We start from the raw sequence: 14,729 nt of genomic DNA on the forward strand, positions 1-14,729 counted from the left end.
ATTTTATGCARAGTGGTCATTTTATTTAATCCCAGAGGCTATTCGATTATAATAAGTGAAGGAGTAACGCGGAACCTTTGAGACATTACTGTCTGGGATGGACGGTCAGATTTGAGCGACACCCAAAGCACTGGCGTTTCCGGCCAGCTCAGCGCGTCCAGAGTGTTGTGTTGTCAATCTAGCTACTGCCTGTCATTAGCTTTCACTTAGCGACACTGTGGCGATCACTAGTGGTGGACAATAACAAATTCAGTTCCAAAATGGTGCTGCTGACAATGATCGCTCGGTTGGCGGATGGACTGCCGCTTGCCGCCTCAATGCAGGAGGACGAACAGGTTAATATTTCTGGTTTTCCTAATGCCATGTATGTTAGCTTGAATTGCTAGTGCTAGCTATCTATCGACCCACCTACTATTGGCAAATCGTTTTTCGCTAGTGTGCTACGTGTGCAATATGGACCTTGTCATCTATGCAGGCCTACTTTCTTCATAATAAAATCATTATATGAGCTTGATTGTGTCTGACATTGAAATCCAGATGGACGTATTCCTGCTGTGTCAGACTAKCAGGCAGCTAATCATTTAATGGCCTAGCTACAGATAATGTGTTTAAACAAAGATTTTTGGTATCCATTAGTGGGAGTTAGAGGATAGGTACTGTTTGGTGTAGCCTGGCAATGCTTGGCAATGCTTTCTTCGTCCTCGATACGTAGTAACAGGAGTCTCATAAAATGGCCATGTCCAGTTGCACAGGGTCCGTTKGAATTCAGAAAATGCTCCGTTATTAAAATAAGTACTTTTTTTCTCCATTTAGTAATCCAACACTGCCATCTTGTCTATTTCAAGTCTTCTCTAATTGACCGAGACAGGTGGGTGTCTACCCCGAAGTGCCGCATGTCTTGATCAATGAGCGAAGACTTGAAATATACAAGATGGTGGTGTACACGTTGTTGGATTACTTAGACCCCCCCAAATTATTTATTTTAATAAAGGAGCATTTTCTAAATTCAAACGTACCCCGTGCAACTGGACATGGCCATTTGAGACTCTTGTTTCCACAACTCGAGGACGAAACAGTGTCCCCAAGCTAAGGTTGGTCGAAAATGCTCTACTACACCAAACAGTACCGATCATGTAATGTATACCAAAAATCTTCGGTAAAATCACATTATCTGGTGTAACAATCTGTAGCTGCTAATGGCCAGGCTTAGTCAGCTCATGTGATTCATTTTGAATGTTGGAATACTGTATCTCCTTTGGTTATTAAAGTAAGTCCATTGAGTAAATTCTGCTCAAGTTAATTTGCGATTTGTGACGGTCTACTGTACTCCCACATTAAATTGTTTATCAAAAGCATCATTCATCCTTGTTATTTCCTTGTAGTTGTAGCGAATAAGGCAACAATGTATTACTGAGTTGCTGTAGGCTACATGTGAGTCTTGCCACCTGCTGGAAGAACTCTAACATGTTTCCCTTGCTTTCCTAACTGCTCTCCCAAAGGGAAGTGAGAAGGTTGGTCTTTTCTCTGCACTGTAACCGATGCTTGGAAATCATACACATTGTTCCTGTGATGTGTCACTGTTACTGTTTTTACCATACCCAGACCACCCGCTTCTTTGTTGATGACATTTATATTGATCCCAATCATTGGTTCAGTGTCCTTTTAAATCTTCTTGGATGCTTAACCCCTTGCTCTGTCCTGTGTTTAGTTGGGTCGGGACCTGCAACAGTACCAGAGCCAGGCTAAACAGCTGTTCAGGAAACTGAATGACCAGAGTCCCACACGTTGCACATTAGAGGCAGGCTCCATGTCCTTTCAGTGAGTTCAAACCACACTCTCTTGGCAAAACACTAGTCATAACACACCTTTCTCAAATGTTTTTTAAAGAGTAATGACTTGCACTAATAAGCAGGTATCCACTAACTGTTATGCATCCCAGACACTGACTCATGTTTCCCTTATGTTTCTCCCTCCAGCTACGTCATAGAAAAAGGAGTAGTCTACCTAGTGCTGTCTGAAGCAAGCTTTCCCAAAAAACTTGCCTTTGCTTACCTGGAAGACCTGCAGGCAGAGTTCCATGAACAGCACGGGAAGAAGGTCCCCACTGTGTCCCGGCCGTACTCCTTCATTGAGTTTGGTGAGATTCAATGAAATATATAATCGTTAGAATCCCTACTAACAACCCAATGTTGATTTTAATAGGAAACCTTAGCATTAAATTATGAATAAATATGCCATAAAGTCCTGTAACGTTACCATGTCTCTTTTTTATGGAGTTTTTCCTTCTGTCTACAGACACCTACATTCAGAAGACCAAGAAGTCCTACATAGACAGCCGAGCCCGTAGGAACCTGGGCAGCATCAACACAGAGCTGCAGGACGTCCAGAGGATCATGGTGGCCAACATTGAGGAAGTATTGCAACGAGGGGAGGCCTTGTCTGGTAATGTCTACTTCTTGTTCTTCCTTCTCATAGATTTACAGTGATAATGGTTCATGTAGGTCGATGTATAACTGAAAAAAACTCTATTATACAAACCTTATCTCCGATGTCTAACTAGGGCCGGGCTTATTTCATTAGCATAAATGCGTATCATTGCAACAGAATGATAATAGGTAGAATGTAAATGTTAGGTAGAATTCACTAGATTCACTAATAAAAGCGAGTATCACTTCTGTTACATACTGTTTGTCAAGCTCTGACAAAGAATAGTGCTTCAGAGGAAGAGGAAGCAGATGCCATTCTCACTTGTGTTAAATGAGGATTTGTTCTGGTTTCTGTTCCCTCTGATCACCTGGCTCCACTCCTATCACATCCAGCTCTGGACTCCAAGGCCAGTAATCTGTCCAGCCTGTCAAAGAAGTACAGAAGCGATGCCAAGTACCTAAACACTCGCTCCACCTATGCTAAGCTGGCCGCAGGCGGGGTCTTCTTCATTATGCTTATCGTCTACGTCCGCTTCTGGTGGCTCTGAGAGAGGAGAGGAGATAGGGGAGGGGTTGGAGAAGAAGAGCTGGAAGAAGTTGAGCTCTGGTCTCACATTCTATCCAATATGGGATCCCTCCTTTTAACACAAGACTGTTGAATACTTATTCTTCCCAACTGTCTGTCCATATATCTATAAAGTAATTACATGTTATGTTTTATTAGCAATTACGTAGTCATCCTGTTGTGGTTATACCTTGGAGTTGAAAGAGTGTGAGTATTGCATGTGAGAATGTGACAGAGGAAATGTTTGTTTTCCTGTGTGTGTGTGTGTGTGTGTGTGTGTGTGTGTGTGTGTGTGTGTGTGTGTGTGTGTGTGTGTGTGTGTGTGTGTGTGTTTGTGTGTTACCAAAACCTGTATGATGACAAATCTTCTCTTATCAATTTAGTTGTGTATAGCAGTAAGAAAGAAAAAATTGACAATTATATTTACCCAGAGGACATCATAAGGGCTTTGCCGTTAATAACACTACTATTATTATGTTGGCATTGAGATTTGGTGGAGATTTCTTAAAGGTTAACCTGCTGTTCTGGGGTGATCAATCACATTACATGTGATATTGGCTGCAGAAATAATATTCCTCATTCACCTTCATGCTGAGAGATTGGAACAATTTAACACAAGACCAGACACATTCATCAGTTGATGTCTAAAGGGGGCATCTTTTATTTTGTAAAAAGTTTACACAAGTGAAGACAACATGTAAAAAATAAATTTAAAAAATCAGGATGAGAATTGTAGCTAGTTTATGTTATGTAGCTGGCTTATGCTAATCAGCGGCTGGATAGGATAATGAATTTCAACTTCACTGTTTCGTCTACTATAAATAAAATGATTTTCACTAAAGTATTGAATTTCTACTACAGAATGCAAACTTGGTAACAAATCAAGATACGTGCTGTATCGTTCTAATAGAATCACTTCCTTCCCGGTGCTTGTTCATGAACTTTGGACACAGTCAGTGGTGGTCCATGCATACCATCAGGTCAAAGTCAGACCTCTAAATACATAAGAGGAAGGTGTGTCATCGGCTGAGTTTCGTTCAAGTTGTGGTTGTTTAAAAGAACCAGCAGCTACTGGTAGGTCTGGTTCATGCGTCAGCTCATGCTATACCTATCCCAGCCAGCAGTTGGTGCCCTTTGCTTATGATAATGTTGCAAGTGAAAATGGCATTCCTTTGCAGCTTGTACTGTTGCGCCGAAGACTAATGCACAAAATCTTAGGGTGGTATTGGAAGAAGAATATAGACTGCTGCTTCCGGGGTAGGAAAAAAACAAGTATCTACATACGTTTAGAAAGTGCTGAAGCCTGTTTCTGCTCACATACTTTGAACAGGAAGTGGGCATAGCCGAAATGAGAAGCAGCAGAGGGTAGCGTCAGTAGTAGCATGCAAAGCTAACCACAGGGCACAGGCTAACCTTTTCACCTCTCACCATACTCTCATCTTCAAGGGAAGTGTATGTGACTGACCTAGCAGAGACAGTCTTTACAGGAAGAACACATCAGATACCGATGATACTTAATGGATTCAAAATGATAACGCAGCCTACAGTCATCACTATAGTCGCCATTATTCTAGTCTGTTACATTGCTGGAATCAGCCCATATGCTTCACATGAGCTCTTGGCACTTTAATTTGATTTCACACCCTATAATAGATGTGTCCAGCACCACTTATCAATCCCTCAATCTTATTTTATGCAGGTGGAAACAGTAACAAAAGTTACTAAACAAGTGGAACTCAATGCTGTAAAACAATTTGCATTTATTTCATGAAATTTACTTTGAAAGGGTAGAGTTCATACTGTTGATCCCTCTTGTCAAATCACTCTGTCTGGTTGGAGGTGCGTTTGAATGGGTTCCTCGGGCCTTTGGCCATGCCTGAGAAAACCCTGATGAGTCTTTTTTGGGCTCCAGCTGAAAGATGGAAGAAATGTCTCGAACTGAAGGCTCAGCACCATGAGGCTCAATATGAGGGGCTAAAGAGAGGAGAGGGTGAGGGGCAGAGAGTGAAGGAATGAGAGCGATATATTTATCATTGTTCCGTAGCAACTGCTATTTACATGTTCCTAACACACCTAGACAAAACTACAAATCTAGTTACAGTTGAGCTCTCAAATATTGTTACCGTGGCAATGTCCATCAGCAGAGGAAATATGGACCTGGACTGACTGGCAGTTCTTGTGTCCTCTCTTGGAAAGCTAGCAGTTGAAACAGAAATAAATTACGAAGGGAATATGTAAATAAATGTAACACCTCCTAATCCCAAAGCCAACAATATAGTGTTGAATAGCAGCAGATGCCGCTCTTGTATTTCTCTCATCATCCCCACATCAATAACACAACATAATTGGAAAAAACAATACATCTGTCTGATGTACCTTGAAGATCCTGAGTTTGGTCATTGGAAAACAAAGGAAAATCCTTCCTTTCTGCTGAGCCTCGATCTCTGCTCTTTATTTACGCCCCTGAATACCTTGTGGATATGCAGGTCCTGTGGATACGCAGGATTCAGCCGGACGCAGAGCAGAACTCAGACAGGACTTGTCTGATGAGCTGCTGAGATGTTGTCATGTCCGCTGACTATTGGGAGGGTCCATCTAGAACTGGGAATAACACGAAGTACCTGGGATGCTGTGGCTCAACATGCTATTGGATGGTCCTACCTGATCCAACCCCTATGATGAGGGGGGAATCAGAGAAGGCAGCAAACAGTGCTTCACCGACTCCTCTGTAAAGGTGTATAGGTCATCAGAGGAGGCAGTAAGATATGAAAGAGGAGAGCTGCCCTGCCATCTCATCAGCTCCTTGGACCAGTATTTAATCTCAAGAGCCAGCAGCCTTCTGTCCTCCTGGCTAAGGCTCCACTCTTCAGGTTCACCCCCGTCTGGGTCACGATCTTAACGATCTTCAGGCACAGCATGGATAGCTGCTCGAACGTCAGCTTTAGCCAACAACAGTGTAGGGTTTTGTCAATATCTTCATTTTGTTTTGCCTCTCAGAGGACACTATTCCCTATATAATGCACTACTTTTCACCAGAACCCTATCTAAAGGGACTTACGTTATTCTTCATGCCATGCTTGATCACTCTCCATTGGCTGGATAAAAAAAAGAATATATATATTTTAGTTGGTGTTAATGAAGTTACCGTGTCACTAGATAGCCATTAGCTACAACAAGTGTCTATTACGTTAATAGTGATTACCAAGTACATGAGCCATTTGTTCTAGGCTTATGGTTAGAGTGAAGGGTATGGTTGAGGTTGTGTGTAGTGATTGCTGTTATTGTATTTGAGGTTAGTGAAAGACATGGGACGTACTCATCAGTTAGACTTCAACTTCTCAGGTAGTTGAGGAGGATTGGAGCACAGCCTTTCGCTATGTTGAGAGAAGGCATTAGAGTCCTCTGAGCCTCTTTCTCCAGCGGCTCAGTGGTAGACCTCTGGTCCATTTTAACCACACCTGGGTCCCTGAGAGGACTCTGGGGAACCACAAAGATAAATATGGAGTTGAATCTTAAGTTAGTTATATGGCTCCCTCTCCTCGTCTTATTTCCTTCAACTGTACTGATTTGATAGCACTGGACAGGTGAAAGCATATCCAACATCACCATAACGCACTGAACACACCTCAGATCGGTCAAACTCATTGTACAAAAGGCCTAGTGTCTGTGGGTTTTCGCTCCTCCCTTGTACTTGATTGATGAATTAAGGTCACTGATTAGTAAGGAAATCCCCTAACCTGGTTGTCTACGTCTTTATTAAAGGACAAACCAAAAACCAGGAGACACTAGACCCTCCATGAAATGAGTTTGCACCCCTGGTCTAGACGATCCTATCTGACAATCAGGGCTGAGTACGTAAATATATTTGAATTTGTATAAACACGCCCCACATGATCAGACAGCATTTCAATGGCAAAAGGCGGCTCAGGGAAATAAATAATAAAAAATGTTGTTTTAATTAAATAAACACACACAACACACAAAATGATTTATTAGACATACAGTGATAATTTAAAACGTTAAATAAAAAATTATAATAATAAAAAAATATATACAGTTGAAGTCGGAAGTTTACATAAACTTTAGCTAAATACATTTGAACTCAGTTTTTCACAGTTCCTGACATTTAATCCTAGTAAAAATTATCTGTCTTAGGTCAGTTAGGATCACCACTTTATTTTAAGAATGTGAAATGTCAGAATAATAGTAGAGAGAAAGATTTATTTCAGCTTTTATTTCTTTCATCACATTCCCAGTGGGTCAGAAGTTTACATACACTCAATTAGTATTTGGTAGCATTGCCTTTAAATTGTTTAACTTGGGTCAAATGTTTTGGATAGCCTTCCACAAGCTTCCCKKAATAAGTTGGGTGAATTTTGGCCCATTCCTCCTGACAGAGCTGGTGTAACTGAGTGAGGTTTGTAGCCTCCTTGCTCGCACACGCTTTTTCAGTTCTGCCTACATAGGATTTCTATAGGTTTGAGGTCAGGGCTTTGTGATGGCCACTCCAATACCTTGACTTTGTTGTCCTTAAGCCATGTTGCCAATACTTTAGAAGTATGCTTGGGGTCATTGTCCATTTGCAAGACCCATTTGCGACCAAGCTTTAACCTCTTGACTGATGTCTTGAGATGTTGCTTCAATATATCCACATAATTTTCCTGCCTCATGATGCCATCTATTGTATGAAGTGCACCAGTCCCTCCTGCAGCAAAGAACCCCCATAACAATATGCTGCCACCCCTGTGCTTCACAGTTGGGATTGTATTCTTCGGCTTGCAAGCCTCCCCCTTTTTCCTCCAAACATAACAATGGTCATTATGGCCAAACAGTTCTATTTTTGTTTCATCAGACCAGAGGACATTTCTCCAAAAAGTATGATCTTTGTCCCCATGTGCGGTTGCAAACCGTAGTCTGACTTTTTTATGGCGGTTTTGGAGCAGTGGCTTCTTCCTTGCTGAGTGGCCTTTCAGGTTATGTCGATATAGGACTTGTTTTACTGTGGATAATATAGATACTTTTGTACCTGTTTCCTCCAGCATCTTCACAAGGTCCTTTGCTGCTGTTCTGGGATTGATTTGCACTTTTCGCACCAAAGTACGTTCATCTCTAGGAGACAGAATGCGTCTCCTTCCTGAGCGGTATGACGGCTGCGTGGTCCCATGGTGTTTATACTTGCATACTATTGTTTGTTCAGATGAACGTGGTACCTTCAGGCGTTTGGAAATTGCTCCCAAGGATGAACCAGACTTGTGGAGGTCTACAATTTTTTTTGAAGTCTTGGCTGATTTCTTTTGATTTTCCCATGATATCAAGCAAAGAGGCACTGAGTTTGAATGTAGGCCTTGAAATACATCCACAGGTACACCTCCAATTGACTCAAATGATGTCAACTTAGTGTATGTAAACTTCTGACCCACTGGAATTGTAATACAGTGAATTATAAGTGAAATAATCTGTCTGTAAACAATTGTTGGAAAAATTACTTGTGTCATGCACAAAGTAGATGTCCTAACCGACTTGCCAAAACTCTAGTTTATTAACAAGAAATTTGTGGAGTGGTTGAAAAACTAGTTTTAATGACTCCAACCTAAGTGTATGCAAACCTCCGACTTCAACTGCATTCGGAAACTATTCAGACCCCTTTACTTTTCCCACATTTTGTTACGTTACATACTTATTCTAAAATTTATTAAATTGTTTTTTTCCTCATCAATCTACACKCAATACTCCATAATGACAAAGTAAAAATAGTTTTTTAGAAATATGACATTTACATAAGTATTCAGACCCTTTACTCGCTATTTTGTTAAAGCACCTTTGGCAGCGATTACAGCCTCGAGTCTTCTTGGGTATGACGCTACAAGCCTGTATTTGAAGAGTTTCTCCCATTCTTCTCTGCAGATCCTTTCAAATTCTGTCCGGGCTCTGGCTAGGCCACTCAAGGACATTCAGAGACTTGTCACGAAGCCACTCGTGCGTTGTCTTGGCTGTGTGCTTTAGGTCGTTGTCCTGCTGGAAGGTGAACCTTCACCCCAGTCTGAGGTCCTGAGCACTCTGGAGCAGGTTTTCATCAAGAATCTGTCTTAACTTTGCTCCGTTCATCTTTCCCTCGATCCTGACTCGTCTCCCAGTCACTGCTGCTGAAAGAGATCCCCACAGCATGATGTCACCACCATGCTTCACCGTAGGGATGGTGCCAGGTTTACTGCAGACGTGACGCTTGGCATTTAGGCCAAAGAGTTCAATCTTGGTTTCATCAGACCAGAGAATCTTGGTTCTCATGGTCTGAGAGTCCTTTAAGTGCCTTTTGGCAAACTCCAAGCAGGCTGTCATGTGCCTTTTACTGAGGAGTGGCTTCCGTCTGGCCACTCTACCATAAATCCTTGATTGGTGGAGTGCTGCAGAGATGGTTGTCCTTCGGGAAGGTTCTCCCATCTCCACAGAGGTACTCTGGAGCTCTTTCAGAGTGACCGTCGGGTTCTAGGTCACCTCCCTGACCAAGGCCCTTCTCCCACGATTGCTCAATTTGGCTGGGCGGCCAGCTCTAAGAAGGTTCTTGGTGGTTCCAAACTTCTTCCATTTAAGAATGATGGAGGCCACTGTGTTCTTGGGGACCTTCAATGCTGCAGACATTTTTTGGTACCCTTCCCCAGATCTGTGCCTCAACACAATCCTATRTCTGAGTTCTACTGACAATTCCTTTGACCTCATTGCTTGGTTTTTGCTCTGACATGCACTGTCAACTGTGGGACCTTATGTAGACAGGTGTGTGCCTTTCCAAATCATGTCCAATCAATGGAATTGACCACAGGTGGACTCCAATCAAGTTGTAAACATCTCAAGGATGATCATTGGAAACAATATGCACCTGAGCTCAATTTCGAGTCTCATAGCAAAGGGTCTGAATACTTTTCTAAAAACCTGTTTTTGCTTTGTCATTATGGGATATTGTGTGTAGATTGATGCAAAAAAAAATTCTCATCCATTTTAGAATAAGGCTATAACAAAGTAAAATGTGGAAAAAGTCAAGGGGTCTGAATACTTTCCGAATGCACTGTATATATATTTTATAAAGTGCAGAAAACCACCTTCTCCACTCTAGTGTGGTTATATTATAAGCCACAAGCTGGTTGTCAACATTCCAAACAACAGCCCTGTTCTGTCTGTAACATGTACTCTGTAGTTAGAGCGTGCATGATTAGTGTGCCCTTCTGAATTTCCTGTCAAATGTCCTTTTTATATGTATCAGCATCTCGCAACTTCAGCAATTCCTTCCTCGCCCCTCTGTTCTTTGCAAATCTCAAAGCCCCCATGTTCCCCTTGCTGCTTGTAACCCATCAAGTCACAATGTTTTTGAGGCCTGCAAAATCTCTCACTGCCCCGTCTCCCCTGTTATATCTTTCCATATTCGATAAGTTCTCATACTTCACCTCAGACACAGATCTACTATGTAGCATTAGCAGGGAATGGGGAGTAGAATTCCACCACATGGGAAAGCTGAAATGTCAAACTGATAAAAGGAAAGAAGGAGTTGAGAGAGTGATGTATTGCTCCCCCTCCTGTCCTTTCTCTCACCCTCCTCTGTATGTTACCATGGCAGCAGGGGGTGCGTGACAGTCATGTGAAAACAAAGCTGATTGGATTAAAATACTTAGTGTGATCAGGGGTAAGGTAAAACTGCACACGCACTAAACACACCATAAACTGATTATATATACACACAAACACAGGCAGACACACACACGCACAACTTATTCCCCCACACACACACAATCACATTAATGGCATAGAGCATGGCATACAAATTTAGACCACAGCGACATAGATACAATAGACAATGCATGACACGCTAACTTGATTAAAGACGTTTACTGCAAAAGACTCGCAAACACACAAATAGATACACATAGTCCCTCATGTCTCCTGCACATTTTTTACTTTGAAAAGCAACAGCACCCTTAATTGATGACATCCAAGCCACATGCTGTAAACCTTGTTTAAGGGGGAATTCAATGACAGATTGTTGTTCCAAGCTTATGAAACATGGATTCATTCAGTCCAGGCCAAGAGCCTCACTAGACAGGATGTGAGGATAAAGGCCCACACACACAACTGTCCTATGTAAAGTACCATGAGTTTAAATGATGGATGTGACCGTGCAACGTACATGCAGTGTTATCAGTTTCTACTACAGTAATACAAGCTCCTCTATTGTAGTTCTACAACTTAGACATAATCATATTTACTATAACAGTATTGAATAATATCAATAACAATCAATGTCATTAAACCAGTGTGTTTCTCTCCTCCCAGCTTTCCTTATGCTTCCCTGTCTCTTCCTGTTCCTCTTCTCTCACGCTCCCTCCCATTCAGCTCCCTCCCATCCAGCAGCTGCACGGTAGTGGACGATGGGGTTGTAAAAGCGAGGGCCGAAAGAGGAAGTCAGCGGGACCTTGTGAGTTATTATCCCCCCACCCCCCAACGTACACACAGGGGCCTGGGAACTGTCCTCTTCTCATAGAGGACCACAGTGGAGCGTGGAGCAGGACTGTTCTCCGGGCCTACTTCCTCCATCACCATCTGTGTACCTTACCACCCCATCACAGGCCTGCTATACGTCCACAGCCGTCATAACGACACATGAGCGTATATGTACAACAAGACAGCATTTGCTTCATAATAAAACCACTTGCTCACCATTGCCTTACAACAGATTAGTTCCCACCGTGATCACTTGCGGGTACTGCCCGAGATGTCTGTTTTTGTGTGGCCCTAAACACGTCACAACGTGATAATTCATGGCAAAGTCATGGGTCTGGCAACAGAAATAGAAAATGTACGTAAATGTATGACTCAATGGGTCGGACATTATACCGGGTACACCAAGATATAGACCATTTACAACACAGTCAGATTTCACCTGTGGAGGCCCATGGTTATGGTGTTGAGATGCACCATCTGGGTTTATTAATAGTGTCCTATCTGGATCCCTGGCCTCTGGTCTGAGAGAAAACTGTGAGGTGTGAATACCAGTCATGCCTTTCCTCTAACAGCTGGTGATGATACAATTAACCCCCGCCTGGAGAAACGCCAGTCTCCCTCACTTTACACTCGGGACTCCCGAGTGGCGCAACAGTCTAAGGCACTGCATCTCAGTGCAAGAGGCGTCACTACAGTCCCTGGTTTGAATCCAGGCTGTATCACATCCGGCTGTGATTGGAAGTCCCATAGGGCGGAGCACAATTGGCCCAGCGTCGTCCGGGTTTGGTCGGGGTAGGTCGTCATTGTAAATAAGAATTTGTTCTTAACTGACTTGCCTAGTTAAATAAATAAATAAAAAACACAATTTCTCTGTGTGTCAGACACTAACTCACAAACATGAACAAACATACACATCAGTGCTTTCATCTCACTTGCACTTCACTGATAAACACTCATCTCTGATATAGAAGAACATCTGACTTACAACAGCAACACTTTTTTATTCTCTCTCCTCTCTCTCTCTTCTGCCCCCCTCTCCTCCCCCTCTCTCTCTCTCTGCCCCCCCCCCTCCCTCTCCTCTCTCTTCTGCCCCCTCTCCTCCCTCTCTCTCTCTTCCCCCCCTCCCCTCGCTCTCTCTCTCTCTCCCACTCTCCCCTCCCTCTGTCTCTTTCTTCTCTCTCTCTCTCTCTCTCTCTCTCTCTCTCTCTCTCTCTCTCTCTCTCTCTCTCTCTCTTCTCTCTCTCTCTCTCTCTCTCTCATCTCTTCGCACACACCTCTCACACACACACACACACACACACACACACACACACACACACACACAGTCAGTCAGTCAGTGTGGTTAAAAGGCCATGGACTATGGCAGATTAGTTTGACCTTAGTGTACCATAGGACCAGAGAGACAGGATATGACTCCAGAGGGGAGAGAGCTGGCACCATGAACTCCAACTCCAGCCCATATACCAAGTCAAATGACAAACATACGCATGCATTTGTCATTGTGTATTACAGAGGTCCTGGTATTGACCTGAGAACCTCAGGGCTCCCCATATTCCTCTAACTAATCTGCTCCAGTCATATCAGCTCCAACTCTACCATACTACAAACAGACCTTGACCCAGCAAGGAGCTGGTTCTATGTATCATGTCTTTGAGTCTCCAGGTCATAAATATGACAGGGAAATAAACCCTGCAGAACCCAGCTCCCACTGCTGGGGCCATCCTTTTCCCACAGTGCAGTATAAATAGCCCAGAATAGTGTAGGCCGGGTGACAGCATGGCCACTCGGGGAAGGATCCCACATGCAACAGCACATTCCAGCCCACCTGGCCTTGACAGCGCCCAGGTCACCTTTCAGGATATACGTCCCCCTCCCGCCTCCCCAAATAACCTCACACCTTCAAACCGCTCCCCCGCCGACCCTCTGCTTTCTCCACATCCCCCTCAGTAGGACCACTTTGCTCTGAAGGCAGCCAGGCTACCTCATGCCTGCCTGGTCACTGGGTCCTCGGCTCACGCTCAATGACCTTCCAACCCTGACCACTGTGGAACGCCATGACATGGCACGTTGGCGCGCCCAGGGCAGTAACTAGGGTTTGCGTTTTAGTGAGGTCTGGAAAGAGGGGAGGGGGTTTGAAAGTTGAAATGTTTTGAAAGTTGAAGCTCAGTTATTGCATTTCTATTCAATTAAAAAACTTTAAAATGCTATTTGGAAAACCCTATCCATTATCACCTTAGCTGCTGTAGGTTCATTCACCTCAGTAAATCTATAAAAAACACATAGACTATTAGCTATACAATTGTAATATGAAAAATGGGGGGAAATATATCGGACATATCTGTAAGCGACTATTTATTTACTAGTTGTGCACTCATTATCCGAGAGTCGGTTTTTGTTTGTTTTTTGGGATGTCCATAGACACCGCAGGAGTCGCGGGACAGGTTTAAAATAGCTTTTTGCCCGGCATCTCGCCAAAACTGTTGCCTATTGCGCAGACTYCGCGTTGGGGTAGTTAGTTTTACGTCCATTCGTTAGTACAAATGCAAGCGCTCAGTCAGATCAATAATATAAGAGTTCTGAGCTTTGATCAACTAGGAACAATGTTGACCCGTAATTTATTTTCAATATATATATTTTTTTGTATTTATTTTTTTCTAATGAGAAAAATTATGGAGGTGAGGTCCGGACTTCGGTGTCTTCATATGTAGGCTTAGTTACGGCCATAAGCGCGCCAATGACACAAGCACAAGCACAAGTAAGCGCCTCACGCTCTTCTCACCAACTTGTTGTGAAGTTMCCTTAAGCATGTTTGCATGTATGAACATCAAGTGCAATATGATATTGTTTGCTGCTGTAGAACTTGATTGGGTTTTGTAGGTCACACTGCATATCTCAGTCAGTGTTTGGAGCCATTGTGGAGACAAGGCCTAGTCACTTATCTATAGCCTAGTCATAACAAATAGTTGAGGGAATCAGTGGTTAGTTGTTATTTAAGGTCTGAACTTGTGACTTGACAAGACCAGAATTCAACAGTATTTATCCAACTTTATTATCCAACGTGTATTGTCAGTCAATGTCAAAAGTCAGCAAGGTAAAGGAATACCACAATGTGTAAATAACATTTGATATGGGTTTCTGTCAAGTCAATCACGTACTGTAGTTGAATTATGAACATGTTTAATGATCTGGGTCTTCTCTATTTCCTGACATTACCATTGGCTCATGTAACCTCAAGTCACACCAACATGATTAAT

General features: G+C 42.9%; 1 protein-coding gene across 1 annotated transcript; it reads left to right on the top strand.

Moving 5' to 3' along the window:
• Positions 1-146: 146 nt before the first annotated feature.
• sec22bb (SEC22 homolog B, vesicle trafficking protein b) lies at positions 147-3,156 on the top strand. The gene is made up of 5 exons (XM_024004253.2): positions 147-335; positions 1,709-1,818; positions 1,977-2,137; positions 2,296-2,442; positions 2,820-3,156. The coding sequence occupies exons 1-5, from the start codon at positions 261-263 to the stop codon at positions 2,972-2,974; spliced, it is 648 nt and encodes a 215-aa protein (XP_023860021.1). The 5' UTR covers positions 147-260; the 3' UTR covers positions 2,975-3,156.
• The last annotated feature ends 11,573 nt before the right edge of the window (positions 3,157-14,729 follow it).

Source organism: Salvelinus sp. IW2-2015, linkage group LG16, assembly GCF_002910315.2.
Source record: "Salvelinus sp. IW2-2015 linkage group LG16, ASM291031v2, whole genome shotgun sequence".
Lineage (NCBI taxonomy): Eukaryota > Metazoa > Chordata > Actinopteri > Salmoniformes > Salmonidae > Salvelinus > Salvelinus sp. IW2-2015.

What these genes read in the sequence shown, in the direction of transcription:
- sec22bb (XM_024004253.2), top strand. Translation starts at nt 261, where the DNA reads ATGGTGCTGCTGACAATGATCGCTCGGTTGGCGGATGGACTGCCGCTT. An exon ending in CAATGCAGGAGGACGAACAG is followed by an intron (nt 336 to 1,708) that starts GTTAATATTTCT and finishes TCCTGTGTTTAG; the next exon opens with TTGGGTCGGGACCTGCAACA. An exon ending in GTACTCCTTCATTGAGTTTG is followed by an intron (nt 2,138 to 2,295) that starts GTGAGATTCAAT and finishes TTCTGTCTACAG; the next exon opens with ACACCTACATTCAGAAGACC.